Below are 18,340 nucleotides of genomic sequence, written 5' to 3' on the forward strand. Positions count from 1 at the left end.
AAAATATATCATATTCCGCTCATAACGGTATAATAATGGAGAATTCTGATTGCTAAGTCTGGTGTCCTGCCAACAATCAAATCCACAAAGCAACTTTATTTACCCTTTGGCTCAAGTGAACAAAAATCAGCGGGGGTCAGATGGACAGCTGATCATAACTTACAAATGCTGACATTCATTTTAATCACTGAGGAAACTTTAGACTGGTTCCCTTCCACCTATGGTCGCCTGGCAACCAGGGAAGAAAACTGCTTAAAAGACTACAATTTCAAAGCTGTGACTTCAGGCAAAAGCTTGGGGCCCACTTTTTAATGAAGGTGTTTGCTATTTCCAAGAGGAGGTCGGCAGGCCGCTGAAGGAGCCAACAGGCAAGTGGAGTCTTAAACATACAGCCACTCTACACTCGACTTCAGGCGCCAGGCCCCTGGAGGGGCAGGACTGGTTCCCAGAATGCACACCCAAGTGGACTTCTAAGTCTTTCCAGGAAGCTGGATCGTGACTCAACAAAGCAGGGCCCCTCAGAAGATGCTCAGAGGTGGTTTACATTAACCTGTAAGAATAATTTCAGACTTTTTTTTAAACACGGGGTTTCTTTTTTTTCTTTTTTGGCTGTGCTGGGTCTTCTGCATCAGCATGGGCTTTCTTCTAGTTGTGGCGAGCAGAGGCTACTCTCTGGCAGTGGTGCACAAGCTTCTCGTTGCAGCGGCTTCCCATGTTGCAGGGCACGGGCCCTACGGCACACGAGCTTCAGCAGCTGCAGCTCCTGGGCTCTAGAGCACAGGCCCAACAGTTGTGGCGCATAGGGTTAATCCCCATGGCATGTGGGGAGCTTCCCAGACCTGGGATCAAACCCACACCTTCTGAACTGGCTGGCAAATCCTATACCATTGAGCCACCAGGGAACCCCCTTAAATATAGTTTTAAAACATATCCCAAGGCTAAATAATTTATACCATAAGCAATTATCTGATATTTAGGATTACTGCTTTTGAGCTAAAGACTTGTTGACTATACTACAAATATTTAAATCACTTAAATAACGCAGTTACATGAGACTTATTACCATAGCTTTTCATGAGGCAAGTGTATGCTTCTTCCTTGTCAATTAATTCAGGAATCAATTCTAACAAAGACTTCATAACTGGTGCCTAGGAAATTAAATATAGGTAACATCACCACAACTCAAAAGAACAGTGAAATATGACACTGATATATGGACATTATATCACAGAAATTTAACAATAATATAGTAGAACTGCCTACTCAATTTAATGGACTATTTCCCTTTTGTATCTCTTAGTATAGTCAGCCCCTCTGTAACCTGTGGGTTCCAAGTCTGTGGATTTAACCAACCCTGGACGAAAAATATTCAGAAAAAAAAAAAAAATTCTAGAAAGTCCAAAAATGCAAATGTTGAATTTTATGGGGGCCAGCAAATAGCATTTACACTGTACTAGGTATTGTCGGTAATCTAGGGATGATTTAACATTTACAGGTAATGAGTGGTAGGTTATACGTAAATATACATCATTTTATATAATCTCATAGAAAGGAAAAAAAGGGCAACTGAATACTTCCTAAATGATGCCTGATGTAAATATTTTTCTTTTAAAAAGTGTGTTTATGTGAAAATTAAGGAAAATTAGTTGCCAGAGTTGGAAATAACCTAAATGTTTCATATAAAACAAACATTACAATTGGCGCTCAGTTTAGAACTTCATAATGTGCCCAAATAACCTAAAAACATGGTTTCTGGGGCCCACTCACAGGTAAAATCGAATCTAAAAGGACAGTTTTGAAATATGCTTTTATTCTTTTTTTTTTTTTTAATAAACATCAATAAGATGTGGTTCTGTTTCATATACACACACACATTTTTAGTATAAATAAGCTAAAGAGCTCCTCCACCTCGCGGTTTCTCCCTGAGTGACCTGACAGGAGGCGCTCTGGAGCAGGCAGCTCCCTCATGCTCTGCACTCTGAAACTCATCCAGCGACCCAAGCAATGGGATTTGTATCTTACATTCCTAAGAGTCCTTTCTTGGGGCTCAATGCACTGCATGAACCTGTTTTGCATTTCCGATACAACCAAAGAGCCGGAATTGACTTTGCATCAGTATCTTAAAAAAGTAAACAAGTTCAGGCCAGCAAGTGTTCAATCTCTGTAGCATTTTTAGAAAAGGTCCTGAATCAAAAAGCTCTTCTATGATACTCAATCCTTTTGAACAAGACTAGCTCATAGCATTATTGCCTTGGCAGCAAGTACAGCACCTTACCTTTCCTGGTCTCTGACAATTCCTAATACAGAACACCAAGAGAATCGGCATTTGTTCAGCAATTGCACCACACCTCTAAAAATCGAAACATTATTCAGTAAGTGACGGTTTTGATAAACGAGGGGACCAAGGTGAATATTTCCAATTAAGAAAGTTCACAATAATATAGTAATGTATCATTACTAACAGGAAGGCCTAATAGTCAACCAATTTTTTCAAAGCAAAAAAAGAAAACAAGTGCAAGCTCTGCCAAGCTTTTGTGAATGTTGTCCTTGGCACTGCAAGTATAAAGTTTGTTTAAAAAGAAAAGGGAAAAATTAAACTAATGCTTCAACAACCACAGAATAAGGTTTAGGACTGCAAAGAAAGAGGGAAAAAAGAAACACTATGCCTCTCCAATTATACTGCCAAGCATTCACAAGTGAGCTAGGGATCATAAGGTTAATTATACATTTAATAAGGTGTCAGGGAGATAACTGCTCGTTTCTTTATAAAAATTAAAATGTACAAAGCAAGTTCTCTTTAAAGTATAATTACCTACACTTATGCATACAAAAGGACTGATTTCAATCTCTCTATTTTATAAAAGGCTTTCATTGCAACAGACAGCCAGTGCTTGAGAAAGAGACAAAAGTTAAACTCAAAAAAAAAAAAGTTTATATGACAGACCAGATAAATCAAGTGTCTATCCCATCTTAGATGCTATAGTAAAATCAAATATGGCAAGACAATATTTTAGTTTACACTCATCGCAGATGTCATTCTCTTAAGTTTCTAAAAGCACATTGCTCTTTCAAAGCTTTAAAACACTGTCAATACTAAAACGACTAGCATAAAAAGAACTTTGGGGGACACACAGAACATTCACACTATAAACGGATGCTTTCAACATCTGTGAATAAGGTATTCTTCACTACAGTAAGAATAATCTTTAACTGTTTGGCAAGCAGGTAAAGAATGGGTGAAGGGTTTACCATCTGAAACCACAGTCTACTGAAGGAATAAACGTGCAAAGACGATGCTGCTGCAGCAGCACTTGGCTGCCATAAAGCACTGTGGACAGGCTGCTGCGGGCACATGCAGCTCTGAGGGCAGCCATCACATCCCCAGTGCCTCCCACCCTGGGCTACTAAGAGCCTTGATGACCATGGCTCGGAAAAAGCTTGTAAATGAAATACCAAGTGCATCTTTCTAAAGAGCTATTGTAGTAATGTGTCACAGTTGAATGAATACTCAGCTAGACATGCATATACCTGAGTAGGTACACTTAGGTATGTACCATACAAAGATAAAACATGAGACTTTATTCTTTTCAAGATAAAGCTTTTAACACAGAAGGCAAGAAGATAGAACAATGAAAAGATTCCTGAATCCCCATTATAAATTGCCATTTCTGTTTCAAAAAAACATTTTTAAAGGGGAAAAAAAAGTAAACAAGAAAATTCTCAAATAATTGGCATTTCTCTCTCTCCAGGAACAAAAGTAAAAAAAGCTTTAGAGGCAGTGCCAACTTAACACAGAGAAATTTCTCAGGAACTCCTTTTACAAATGGCTTGGATTCCACTCTCGAACTGGATGGCCTTTCAGGATCACAAGCAGGTGAGTTCACTTCCCCCTCTCTATCTGCTATCTAAGATGTGTCACAGCTAGCAAAAACGTAAGCGAATGTAATACTATTTACTATCAGAAACTGGTCCCAGGCCTCAATTTGACACAGGGAGTCTACACAAACACAGCCGTTGGCGGGATCACGGTGACTGTTTGGCTGCCACCTGCTGGGAAGGGGCTCCCTGGCGGTGCCTGTTTGTGTACATTACCAGTGGCAGCTCCGATCACCCACCGTTCTGTCGGCACTTGGCGCGGCTTTATATTTAGTGCTGTTAAAATGGCATGAATGCAGTTGTCTCCTTCCCCGAAGATTGCTAATTTAACTGAGAGTGCGGGCCACAGAGACCTGCATTTGTCATTTAATGTGTCTGTGACACACAGGTGAATAGAAAGCAAATTTGACTCTTAATAAATCTTGAATAAGGCACCAAGAGTGTTTGAGTATTCAAGAGAAGCAGTACTTGAAAACCAAACATTTCCTACTTTTTGTTTGCAAACTGTGTTGCCATGGTGACGCGTGGTATTTAGAGCGCTAGAGAAATTAAACTAGGAAATCAAAGGAATTGTTTTGCAATACCTATCTGCACGGAAACATTGGTCTTTAAATCATTTTGGCAAAACATGTCTCTTTCCACCCCCATTTAATTCTAAAGACATTTCTAGTCCAATTTGGCATCTTTAAAACCAGCAACCTGTAACATACAATCCAGTCCTTGTCATGTAACCTTGATTTACATTGAATTTAAATGTGCTAGCAGTGCTGCCCTTCACTTCTGGTCTTCCACCACATACCTAACCCTAGTAATTTCTCAGCTGACTTCACACAAGTCACAAAGCCTCACTGCTCCACATGTGGTGGGTCATTACCTGTAGGAGAGCTCTGGCATCATTCACCTTGCCTGAATCCACAAGCTGAAGGAAAAGATCAGTTACAGGTTTGTAAACTGCAAACTGATTGGCCAATCTCTCCGCCATGATGCTTACTGGGAAAAAAAAAAAAAAAAAAAAAAGACAAGTAAGAAAAACCTTTCATTTAAACAACGGTATAACTAACTCACCAAAGACAGTCAGTCCACACAGGCTAGAGAAAGTGCTTCTTTGCTCTTCGACCAGAAGAGCTAACTTACTCTTTTTAAGTGCTGGTTCCAACTGTCCCTCTATGACTTTTCGGAATAAGTATGCCAAGCCAAAGTACTGAGGGTCCACAGTTTGGTTCTCTGAAGTAAGCATATTTTCAATGCTTTCTATTGCAACATCTATGTTATTACTATAAAAGAAAGTAGAATAAATTATAAAGAAATATTTGCTTTTATATTAACATTGCAGGCAGTTTCAGTACAGGTAATTTAGTATTTACACATGCAAGCACTTTAGGGGAAAAAAAGACAATTAACCAGATAAAAAACATTATACAAGTTGAACCAAATTACATTTATGTGGCAAAGGCAATCACTGGGTGCTTTATGGTGCAACAAACAACTGAAGTAGCTGCTTATTTTAAAACACTGCTCTAGAGAAAAGAACAAACAACTATATAGAGAAGAATTAAAGACGGTAACTTAAAAAATTATTGTATTTCAAAGTTTTGTTTCTGCAGCTGTTTGGATATAAAACGAAATCTTTTATAACTTTGGCATTATAATCTACAACTGGTCACTACTGCAGGAAGTAATAAAGATAATGTTAATCTCAGCATTCTTAAAAATGCTGATAATGTCTGCAAAAGGTACATTTTCACGTCTCTCAACCCACAGTCACAACAATTTGTTCTTGTCAGGTGATATACAACATTCGAAAAATATTTAATTTATATCAAAGTTCTCTGAACAAAGTATCTTCATACTTCATTCTTAAAAAATTAATTACATGGCCTTATTAAACAACTTATGATGAAAATTATCTTTCTGACTTTTTGGCTAAGGTGCTCTTTAACTGATACTTTACAGTTATGGTATGGTACCAAATCCAAATAATCAATTTTATGTTGGAATTATCACCTGAAACAAGAATTCTCTAAAAATGAACCCCATTACAATCAATTTTTCTTAAGGGTTTTAGTTAGAGAATTATTTGTCAATTATATTTGATAGGTAATAAAAACATCTCCATATCATATAAAACTCTGATTATATGGTAATATTTAAAATTCATCCGGATCTTTCTTGAATAATTTTCTGGAATCTCCTAACTTAAAATAATAATCACATTTTCTTACTAAAAGGAAAGTTAGAAGTTCTATATGGGGAAACAGTTTTAAAAGGGGGAAAAACCAAACAACTTCTGTCCAAAGAAAAAGGAAAAAACAAAAACCCCGTAAAAGCCAATAAGACATTTTAGTATCATAACCCATTACATGTGTGTAAGAGTAATTGCTAACGAACATTTTTTTCCCTAAAAGCATGAAGAATGTCAATTTCATAATTACCAACATGAATCTTTAACTTCACCAGTGAGGCTAATAAAAACCAAGTTCTTATTTATTTCCAGAATAGTGATTCTCAATAAGGAATCTAGAAATGGGGGTAAGAGAATCACCTGTAAATACCTCCCTTTGTGTGGGTGTGTGTTGACACGGGTGGATGAACAGGAGAGTGGACAAAATAGAAAGGCGTGTTTTTCACAAGCTTGTTGGGTCCCCCATTTCATGGTGTTCTGGCAGAGTGTCACCTCCAAGTGTTGCTGACATTCAAATGAACTTATTTTTCAGTTTCGTAAAGAAGTGTTTCAACAAGGGCCTGGCATGTATGAATGAGAAAAGTTATCAACTGTGGGGCAAATTTTATGAATTTGAAAACTTTGATCAGTTGTTTACGATTTAATTTACAGCTAAAACATATTTTGCAACACAAAATTATTCCCTGACAATTATAAAATAGGCAGCAACTGGCATCACTATTTTCTCTACAGTGGATACGGTTTCTAATAGCCTGCCTAGTTTTTAAAAGGTGGTATTTGAGATAACGTTCCTTCCAGTGTATACAGTGAAAGAAAAGCAAGTTTGAAGATACTCACTTCTTTATTTGTGCTAAAGCAATGTTATTGATGAAAACCATACGGGAAAGTCCAATTGAGTCCTCGAGTCCATTTACCAACTTCTGAATGTCATGTATGCTTTCTGTATCACCCTTCAAAGCACAGGCCTGAATAAGGCGGGTCACTGCTAATCGAGAAGGTATCTGGTCCAGATCTAAGGCTGTTTTTAGTGTTGTCAGAGCATCTATAACAGAAAAGCAGGCGACAGTTTTTCTTATATGAAATGTACTGACAATGCATTTTGAGAACTAGCTTTTAAATATGAGCACCAAATGACTATACACAAAAAGCTATGAATACTTTTATTCATATTATAGAAAATATTAATATTTATGTGAAGCCTGAAAAAAAATTCTTTATTTGACTATATCAGAGACCAGAAAAACGTCTTCTTTAAGTCACACAGAAATGCAAATGTTACTGATAAGAAAGCAGGTTCCATTCAGGGACAACATTTAGTGACTAATTTCAAGGAAGTTGACAAGTTTAGAGAAATATAAATAAGGAAGAATTTTAAAAATTAAAGACTTCCCAAAACTATGTAACTTTTACCCGCATTCATACTTCCCCAGATTTTATTACACTCAAAAGATTCATGATTATCAAAATCTTCTAATATCCCAAAGATTCTTTCTTGAAAACAGTTATCTCTTTCTAATCCAAAAAGGTTTGATCATCCAAGATGAACAGCCTACCTGGAACATTCAGCTCACACAGAGACAAATTTATTTTACATGATTAAATACCATGCAGATATTTTCTTGCACTGATTTTTCAGAGAAAAGAAAGCTCATCAGGTTCCCAGAGAGACTCTCCACGGGAGTTTGTTTTTTTAATTTCAAACTTACAAGTATTTGATTATGGATAAATATGGAATATCCTTCTGAGTTACTGACTTAAGTGCCAGAGTAGCAAAATCATTAAACTAAATACAGTGGTGGACTGGAGGGAACATGTAACACTTAACAATCACTGCTACCAAAGAAAACTTCATGGCTCTCTAGCAATTAAGGCAATGCAACCTACACAAAACTAAGACTCTCAAAGCAGCTTTCCAAATAAGAACAGTCCATCATTAACAGAAGAACAGGGAAAGGGTAATAATTAAACATGCTATTAAAAGTGATACGAAAAAGACATCACGAATTTAGTATTTATTACTGAATAAAAAATTTGATTATTACTCCAAATCTATACTTTAAATGAGTGATTCTTAAACGGGGAAAAGGGAAAAGAAGGTTAAAAGGTATAGTCAGTAAAATTTTACATATGAACATATAGGAAATAAAAAATTTTATCTATAGAAAATAGGCTTGATAAAATCTTAACTGCTGGTCATACACAGATAATCAACTTTGGAATATTCATATTAGCCAGCAATACTGTCAGCTAAGAAGGATCTTCCTACAAGTAGATCAAATAACAATTACGATAATCATGTTGAAGATAGTAACTAGCATTTATCAAGCTTTTACTACGTGTGTTGAGCACTTTCTACACTCCAGACACAGATTAAGGAGTCACACAACTAACCTTCTGAGGTACCAAATTTATATGAGGGAAACTAAGGTACAGATAATTTAACAACTTAGCCACATTGGAGCTTGCATCTACAGGCCAATGTGTGTGTCAAAGAGTGAAGGATCGAAAGCAGATCACCTATGTCTACCCACAGGAAGCAGGGGACCTTGGAACTGAAATCATATTCCCATACAGAATTTGCCTTCTGTACAATTCATGACTTAGGAGACATCAAAAGCGGTTCCCACCCACACCGTCCGCCCCGAGTAATACTCATTATATGGCCAAGTTGTGATGTATCAGCTATTAATATTCCACAACAGCATAAGCTAGTTAAATTAGATTAAGAACTGAATTGGCTTTATTTTTCTTCCTGCTTTAGATGGAACTGAGAAAAAGAAACCTGAAATTTTTTTTTTTAATTGGGAGCTCTAGTCAGCCATGGGGCACAAACAGGGTAATATGGATACTGCCAATACCATCTTGCCCTCGACAATGACCACCAGAGGTTACTAGTCAGTGGGAAGCATGGAAAGTGGGCTCATGACTTCTGCTCTCAATCAGTCTCCAATGAACAGATGAAAACAGATGTGAAATTAGATCAGTTTCTTGTTGTTTTCACAGGATAACCTAACATACAAGTAGGGTAGCAGTCAATTAAACAGTGATCAGATTCAGCTCAAAAAGCAACCTCTTGAAATTAAAAAATCATGTAGACATGATCTCCATGTCTACAGAAATATAAGCGTTTCACAAAAATGAGCTTACTGATATGAGAAGCAAATTTAATTTATTGATGCTTTAAAACTGTTTATCAGGGACTTTCCTGGTGGTCCAGTGGTTAAGACTCCACACTCCCACTGCAGCAGGCATGGGGTTCGATCCCTGGTTGGGAACTTAAGAGTCCACATGCTGGGTGTAATGGCCAAAAAAATAAAATAAAAATACAAGAAGTAGAAAAAAATTGTTTATCATTTCTGCATTTAAAAAGCAACTTGCCCAAAAGCCTTTGCTACTGAAAGTGAAAGCTTTTAAAGTTTTAATAGCAAACCTTACTACACTCCGTTATGACTAAAGGCTGGGCTGTTTAATGTGCTGGTCCTGCCTATAGAATACTGAAGCAGCAATTCTGCGAAGGCAGAAATCATCACTTATATACTCAGTCCTCACTAATTAGGAAGACATCCATAGTCTAATATCTCTAGGCATTACAGGTAACATTAAAGCTGCACAATTAGCAACTTTCAGAGATGTGAAATTCTATTATAAGCATGCAAGTGAGGAATAACACGATTCTCACAGACTGAAGAAAAAACTAGGTAATATACATATTCAACAGTTAAAAAGCTGTTTCAACCTTCCTTAAAGAGTTCCTAAGTAGGTTTTGTTACATCGGCAAAAACTGTGGTGTTACTGTATTGACTAAAATTCAAATGTAAAATTAAATATGAACAGATGCTTACCTAAATTTAAGAGAATCATCATTCTTCCCCCTTGGGAGCTCATTCATAAGCCCATCCCATCCATATCCATCCCTCTGCAAACACATAAACGGCCTCTGCCAAGCAAACGGCCCCATGTCCCAATCCTCCCCAGAGTCATCTCCAATTTCTCTGGTGTTATCCTCTTAATATTCATTTAAAAACTCCAAACTCCAAATAAACATGGTATCTTACTGCTGTTGGTATTATGAACTATTAAAAAAGTATTAGATTAAGTTTTAAAAATCAATATTATAATCATTTGGTGCACAATCCCACATATTTAACACTCAATTTAACTCATTTGCTATCTCACACACAACCAACACAATATGCAAGAAACAACTGCTGGGAATTGTTTCAGATGCTCTAAAGTATGTTAATTTCCAAAGCAAAAAATGACTTGTGCTGTGAATTTTAACGCACTTGAAAGCCTGTACTTTCTCTCGTTCTGGAACACAAATTTTGCATGTCTGAAGAGCTGTGATTCATCTTAAGAAAACCCATCTTGTGTTAAATGGAATGGAAACTGGACTAAGTGGTCAAATGACAAGTACATTCATATTCAAGCTGTATTATAAATGCATGTACAGTAATTTACGTCTCTCAGCTACCACAAAAGGCTCTTGATAAGCAGGTAATTTGCTAAATGGACTCCTTTATCCAAGTATTCGAAGGGCGTTACAAGAAAAATCTGCAGAGGCATTAATGTGACGTAAAGGTCAAGCATTGTGACATACCTTTCAAATAATCCCGCCTAACTTGCGTTATGATGAGGAGGCTGTTGGCAGCATCGTTCAGTGTGAAGCCCTTGATGTGGGTCTCAGCGCTAAAAGAAGCAGACATTTAGAAAGGAATTACTGACATGCTTCTGATACGATAATAAATGGTTGAGCACCAAGGTGAAATTATAAAAACTACTGTTCGTATGTTAAAAATATTGCTGCAAAATATCGACCTGGAGACAGCTTTTGTGTTATCCTGTCAATGGTTATAGAAGGATAATTTTTTTTTGCATTCTGACAGATGACAAAGTTGGAAATGAGCAACAAAAGAAACAAAGTACAAGATTTTTTTTAAACAATCGGTTCAGATTCTTGAATGCTGACATATTAGATGACTAAAATAACCGCATGCCCTGCATTGTTCTGCTGTATCCTAAGCGGGATACTTTTCCCTTTTTTCCCTACACTCACCGTAATTTATAAAATGTAAAACTAGTCTTTCAGCAACAAAAATGAGCATTTATTTTCAGCACTTTATATTTTAAATATAAACTAAAGCATATTACTAACACCATCTCATTCAGTTGATTAATTTTCAAATTTCTGTCATCTACACACATAGTTTTTAAAGGTGAACCTACTGCAGAACTAAACCCACGGTTACAGTAAAATGTAAAATTTCACACAATCTTGTCCCAGCCTTAAATTTGTAATCCCCCAACTTTTTAAAACTCAAGAGCAAAAACTTGCTTATGACTAAAACCTACATGATTTATTAAAAAGAAGGAAAAAAACCCTAGCCAGAGATGATCTGCTTGCTACACTGTGTATCACCTGTATTGAAATTTCAGCATCCTTAATGCCCCTGGGGTTCATCTCCTGATTAGGAAATCTCCAAAGGTCAGAAGGAGCAAAAGCAATTGCTGCCATTCGCCTTCTCAAGCTCAGTGATGGTCTGGCTGCTAACAACCTTGGCGTGCCGACATGACCATCTAAGCTGAGCAGATTGCGAGAAAAGCAGGGTCACTGCTAAATTATTCTCATCAATCCCAAGAAAATCCTCCCAAACACCGTGATGTGCCCATCCTCTCAGTCACTTCCAGCCTCTGGGGATCCCCCCTGCAGTTCCCGGGTGCAGGATTTTCTTATTCCCCCGACGATCCTCTTAATCCCACCAAAGCACCCACTGCTCAGTTCGACTTGTTTCCTTTGTCCCATCTGTCAAAGCTCTTAAGTCAACAACTCGTGCATGAGACTATAAACTGCAGAAAATAAAGGATTTACGTTCTCAATCTCTAGCATGATTAAATAAACAAGGAGACACTATTAAAATTAACCTCACTTCTTATGCCCACATTATTAAATGTATTATATGATACTTACTTGAAAATATTAACTAAAATTCATTAAAACCACAAGGTAACAAAACTTCTGACACCACACTTGATGTTAAACCTTTTGAAAATCTCAAAACACAGAATATTTTTCTTTTAACAATTTCTTCCTATCTCAGAAGGTATGTATTCAATACAAATTCGAAATTGAGGATAAACAGGAAGAAAACTCTCCCCAGGTCTATTATATGCTGAATACATACACGTTTTACATACAGAAACTGACCAATCACAACCAAAATGTTTCAAACTGACAAAGGGAGAAAAGCTACAAAGGGTACTGGTAACTTTGTGATGGATTCACTAATACAATAAAATAGGAGAAGCTTACTTCTGATCCTTAATTTTGATCTTTCCTTTTGGAAAAAAAATCGAGTACAGAGATGTCAGATCAAACTTACTGTGATGATGAGAATATTTTTTATTCATGTCACCCAATAATAGGTAGCCACAAGCTACATGGTGGCTACCTGGCTACTGTGGTGGAGAAATGGAAACTTTAATTATATTTAATTTTAGTAATTTAAATTTAAGTGGGCAGTTATAGCTACTGGCTACTGGATTGGACAGCACAGAATTCTAGATATTTTCATTTTTAGAGTGGCCAAAATAAAGGAAAAAAAAATCACAGAGAGAAAGGGGTATCAATCTTTTAACTTACAATCAACTGCAAAAGTTAATCTGTCTTAACCAAAGAAGATAATATGACAGGGAAAGTTTCATCTTAGAGATTTCAAAGCAATGACTGGTCTATGGATTGTACTTACATAACATGCACATGGGGCATTAGGCAGTGATCAGAATTTATCTTACTTCAGATAACAAAAACTGGCCAATCCAGTAAAAAGCATCAGTGATTGATTTAACATTATTTTTAGACAGAATAAATAAGCTAGTAGGAACAAAACAAAATAAAGTGCTAGTCTCCAAAGATAAAGCAGAGTTATCACCACACGATTCTCAAATTTCACAACTACACAGTTCAGTGTTAACAAAGATTTAAAATAACAATTTATATAACCCTTACTGTTTTATCAATAACTAGTTCTCCTCCTCTGAAAAAATTCACTATACCTAAATTTTTTTTTGAAAGATGAAGAAATGTATTTCTAACTAAAAATAAAAGAACATCATTCTTTCAAAAATTTTAAAGGCATTTGTTACTTTTGAGCTTTCATTACTTGTTGGGAAGGTTAAATAACCTTCTTAACAAAACTGAAGAAATCTCATTAGTAAGTAGTCAAGTGAATCTGTAACACATTAGAGACACCAAAGGTATAGCAAAAACAATGACTGCATTAGTTCAAAGGGGAAACAACTGCTCTTAAGAATGAACAAGTGGCATCATGTAGGTAACTATAACAGACTGCTGTTTATGGAATAAAGTGAGAGTAATAGTGCCAGAAAAATCCTAGGGGTACAGCCACTAGCTACAGTGGGTCATTTGGTCATACCATATTAAAATAATGATGGCTCTAAACAAAAAAAGCAACAATTATTTTTCATTCTGATCACTGATGCAGAGCTGGAAGTGGAAAAGATGACCTAGTGGAATGTTGGTAATAAACCAGGAAACCAATCGAGGGAAGTTACAGGACATTCCCTTGGTAACAGAGAACTGGAACTCTAACTTCCACTTCTGAATTCCCAGTCCAGAGGTATTTTCAAAATTACCCAATGCAGGTCTAACCCAAGATACAATTCTTACCATTATTCATAGTTAGATACAACATTTTACTGGTTCAAGGAAAAGGATGTGCGCAGATTCCTAGATTAAGTGCCTCTGGGCATTTGAAAGCTTTGCACCTAGGATTCTCTTTGGCTCACACAACCACATGGGGAAGCCATCCACAAAACACTCCCCAAACGGTAACACAGCGAGGATGAAAGTGACCTCAGGAGTACAGCAAGGCTTCGTGAAGATCGAGAGAGGGACGGGAGGAGAGAAGATAAACCTACATTTTACAGGCTGTGGACATAAGTGGAAATAGATGGGTTGTGCTTATAACCACCTTCTAGGTAAAGAGCTTTCATACTTGTTTGATGGAGATTCTCCGTCAGACATAGTAAACAATGATGTGTTAACACTACAAACCAGCACGCTAATATACACACACACGTGTAACAGAGAGCAAACGTTCACAAAGTATCTTTACTACATGGAGTGCTTTGATGTTTTCTACTGGAGTGGGTTGCCATTGCCTTCTCCACTCATTAAAAAAGATGTTGATTCTGCCCCGTTGAATAAAATTAATCATTTACTAACTGGTTACAAATACATTTGAAAAATGATTCTAGACCAGGGGACTTCAATAAGAGGTATGCACACTGTGAGAATGCTCTAGGGTGAGGCAAGAAAACGCTTGCTTCTATTTTTAAATCTTATCCTCTGAAAAATTTCTAATTTTAGAATATGTTTTATAACATACTTACATATCATATAGTAGTGGAGCTCACTGAGAATGGTATGTGATCAAAAGTTTAAGATACAAGATTCTTGAATCAGCTGGGATGTCTAGTAAAACGCAGATTCTTGGGCCCTACTGTAGATCAGGTGAGTCAGAACTTCTGGGGTGGGTGGAGAGGAACCTGTGCTATCAGAATGTGAGGTTCACCATTCAAGAAGAAGCCAAATTAAAAGGAAAGAATTATAATCTGTGCTTTGGGGAAGTATTGGTCCTTGTGGCCAACCTCACGATTAAAAGACTTTTGAAAAAGTTTTGTTTCCATCTCCTCAGATAATCTCAACACAAAATTCTCAATATCCAATTCTCAACACAAAATGTCCCTCTTTTTTCCCTGCTGTCCCTTCCTCCCAAATCCCTGTTGCCTCAAAAATACCTTTGATAATTGAGCACAGTGTTTAGTCAATACTTTTTAGAGAAAAGTAGGAAAAAAATCTACACCTCCTGGATGACTTCAATGGTTGTAGATGACAGGATGCTGTTCAATGTCAAATTTTTCAAGTCACTAATTGAGCATATACTGAGTATTCCTGAGATAGATAATTTAATTATTAATAGCAACTGAGTAAACACACAAATGAGACATAATTCATTCAGAATCTAAACTTAAGTCTTAGTGTGACTGTTCAATATCAAGATATACAAATGATTCAAGATCATAGATATATATGATATATGGATATATCCATATATGAGCACTTATATGTACATATCATGAATATATATATATATACATGGCATGTATGTATATATAGAGATATAGATATATTTCCATAGACAAGTACAATCACACACAACATATTTTTCAAAATGTATCAAAACATGAAAAGTAAATATGGCCCTATGGTGCATAACTTTAACATAACACTAATGTTAACATCAGGTTTTCCAGTGAACTCCAAGAATGGCAAAGAACCGTCTTCTATTCAGGATTCTGATATTCCAAAAGTGCTGCAACTTAAAAATTTTGAAGGCCAAAAATTAGCCAGGAAACATCATTTCAAAACTTACAATATACTAGGAAAATATTGACTTTTGCCATTGAAAAATAAAGCTACTGACTCATTAACAGGACAGGTCTCCATTCCAGAGCACGTAACCTTGATCTACTCCTTTTCCTTAACTTCTGAAGTTACCTCCTTGGGAATAAGACAACTGAGTCAGTTAACTAACACATCAGGGAAGAAAGCTTTACTTTTGTTCTGATTTTATAAGTATTGTACTCTAGGGAACTAGTCAGAGAGATAAAACCATTACCACTTACACCACAAAACAGGTTACAAAACAAGAAGAGACAGAGAAAAGGCATTTAAAATGTGCTGAGTACCATATATTTTTTCCTACCTTACCCTATGTCTTTCAATGCCTAGAAGAAACAATTAATGTAAGATTTATTATCATTTCATTACAGAGAAGAAAAACTGAGGTTCAGAGATAGGAACAAATTTTCTAAAGGACTTTCAAGTACGATTCAAAGGCTTGCCTAAGTTCAAAACCCTTGATGCCTTCACATAGTAGGCTGTTTCCACCATAAAAGGTACACAGATCAAGCTGCTAACAAGAAATAAAACAGACACCTATAAAACAAAACAGAACCCTCCCCCCGAAAAACCAGACTACTTTTCTGTCTATGAATAACATACATGAGTTGTGAGGTTCTGTAAGGTAAAATAAAACATACTGCAGTGTGCAAGACAAATAAAAGTTTTATCTTTTATAGTTTAAAAACCCCCTTAAAATTAGAAAACCATTTCATATAATTTCTATGGGTAGTTGAAGACAATTAGGCAACCGTTACTATAATACATCATTAGAAAAATCCTAATGATAGGTTTTTCTTTTTTGAGTGTGAAGTTTAATAAATGAACTGATACTTACAAATCTTTCACTTGCATTGCTTGCGTAGAGTTATCCTTCATCAAAAGTAAGTTTATAAGCCTGGCATAAGTTTCATTGTCAAACACAATGTTTTGCTTTTTTGCTGTCAGGAAAATATTAAATGCATCTATGAAGGAAAACAAAAAATGAGATGACATTATTCTGAAATGGCAAAAAGGAGGGGGAAAAGCCCTGAAGCAAAGCCCCAACCCCTCATATTTCTGCTTCTTTTAATATTCACCCAGTATATCAGTCTACAGAGATACACACTGACCAAGTAAGCAGATGGTATCACTGTTCTAATATTTAAAAAAGTAAGGGACAGTTTTGGAAACTACTACTTAATTCCAGAGGATGGTAATAGAAAGGGCTTCCTTTTACAATGATTTTTTTCATACTAGCTCTCTAAAGTCAATAAATTATTTTCATGCCAATAAAAACAGAACACAGCTCTTCTGAATTTGTTTGTCAAAAGATCCCAGTTTCAAAATAAACTGTAAATGTGTGTTAAAGTCCAAATAAACCAGGGGTATAATTTAGATTGAGGGGAGCAAAAGATTCATTTTAAAGCAATCTTTAATCTATAAGTGGGTGGTTACTATGGTTAACATTTCAACACAATAGCATTAAAGTGAATATAGCCTATAATTCTAAAATTAGGAGATCAAATTATTTGGCTACGACAGGACTTATACAAAAACATACAATTTTCAAATATACAGATATCTAACAAGTAAACTAAGCAACATTTGTTTGACTGATTAACAGTTTTATTTCACTTGTTCACAATAACTGTCAGTGAATGAAAAGATGTTACCAAAAGAGAAGTAACTACACTTTTCAGTCATTTACTTTTCTGAAATAAAATTGCCTGGCTATAAACATCCAACTGAAACTATAATCCACACTCTGTTGTGTATAAACAAGTCACAAAAAAGGTGGGGCATAACTGAACTATCACTCAAGACCTTTTATGGATGTAAAGCTCCATGTAAAGAAATACAGAACACATAACTAGGAATGAACATGATATTAAAGCTCAGAGAATATTCTGCGCTACTCTAGACGTTTCTAAACAAGCAGGAAAAAAAAGAAAACCCAAGCAGAAATTATGCCTGTGTTTACAAGTTATGGGAGCATGAACTAGCCCTTCAATTAAACTGAAGAGACAATACCAAAAACTTAACCTTTCAAGTTAAATTCTGAGAAAACAAGAAAAAAAGATATGACACTAATATTTGCATCTTAACTAAAAGACAGACTCTATCATTCAGTATACAATTAATATATTTTTCTTTAAAGGAAGCTTAGAAATTATGATGTATTGTAATTACTGGCTACATCCCAACAAACATATACAACAGGGTCACTACTTTGCTAAGTGAATATTTACAGTAAGTACAGTCTGAGTATTTAAGATCAACAATGTAATATAGAAAAGCTTACTAGTTGTTTTCTAAAACTGTAGTCTTGAATTCAGTTTTCAAAGTACTCACATTTTGCCAAGCACTTCTACACAGAAATAACTAAAACCTCTTGAATTAACAGAATGAAACCAACTAGATAAATGCATATGGTATATTAAAACTACAGCAGGGGTGTATCTTTATATTTATAATACATTACATTTAGTTAACTGGTTAGATGTTTTTACTTAAATAAAAACAACAACTAAAAAAAGGGAATATATGGAGTTCTGGAATCTTAAAATAGGAAGTATACACTAACTGTACCTTCATTTCAGTTAAATCAAAATTTTATTAAATATTTAAACAGAATCGATAATAATGAACTTTAGGTTTAAGAGATACATGGCGAAAGACTCAAGGATGTATTAGACTGAATACGCAGCAAAAGAAAGTAACTCAGAAAGAACAAAGTTATTCTGCAGGATTGAGAAAGCTTAAAAGTTTAGCTTAATTCCTACTTCAGACACTGTATATCTGTGTCACAAAATCTG

The 18,340-nt window shown here is 35.9% G+C and overlaps 1 protein-coding gene across 1 annotated transcript in view; it reads right to left on the reverse strand.

Moving 5' to 3' along the window:
- The window catches only part of LRPPRC (leucine rich pentatricopeptide repeat containing), a 99,060-nt gene that overhangs the window by 3,578 nt on the left and 77,142 nt on the right, over window positions 1-18,340 (reverse strand). Inside the window, exons 30-36 of the mRNA XM_018055178.1 lie at window positions 16,381-16,507; window positions 10,659-10,747; window positions 6,896-7,100; window positions 5,011-5,150; window positions 4,751-4,866; window positions 2,276-2,350; window positions 1,064-1,148 (exon numbers count right to left, since the gene is read on the reverse strand). Coding sequence (XP_017910667.1) covers window positions 1,064-1,148; window positions 2,276-2,350; window positions 4,751-4,866; window positions 5,011-5,150; window positions 6,896-7,100; window positions 10,659-10,747; window positions 16,381-16,507 — 837 coding nt within the window. The remainder of the gene's footprint in view (window positions 1-1,063; window positions 1,149-2,275; window positions 2,351-4,750; window positions 4,867-5,010; window positions 5,151-6,895; window positions 7,101-10,658; window positions 10,748-16,380; window positions 16,508-18,340) is intronic.

This window comes from Capra hircus, chromosome 11 (assembly GCF_001704415.2).
Source record: "Capra hircus breed San Clemente chromosome 11, ASM170441v1, whole genome shotgun sequence".
Lineage (NCBI taxonomy): Eukaryota > Metazoa > Chordata > Mammalia > Artiodactyla > Bovidae > Capra > Capra hircus.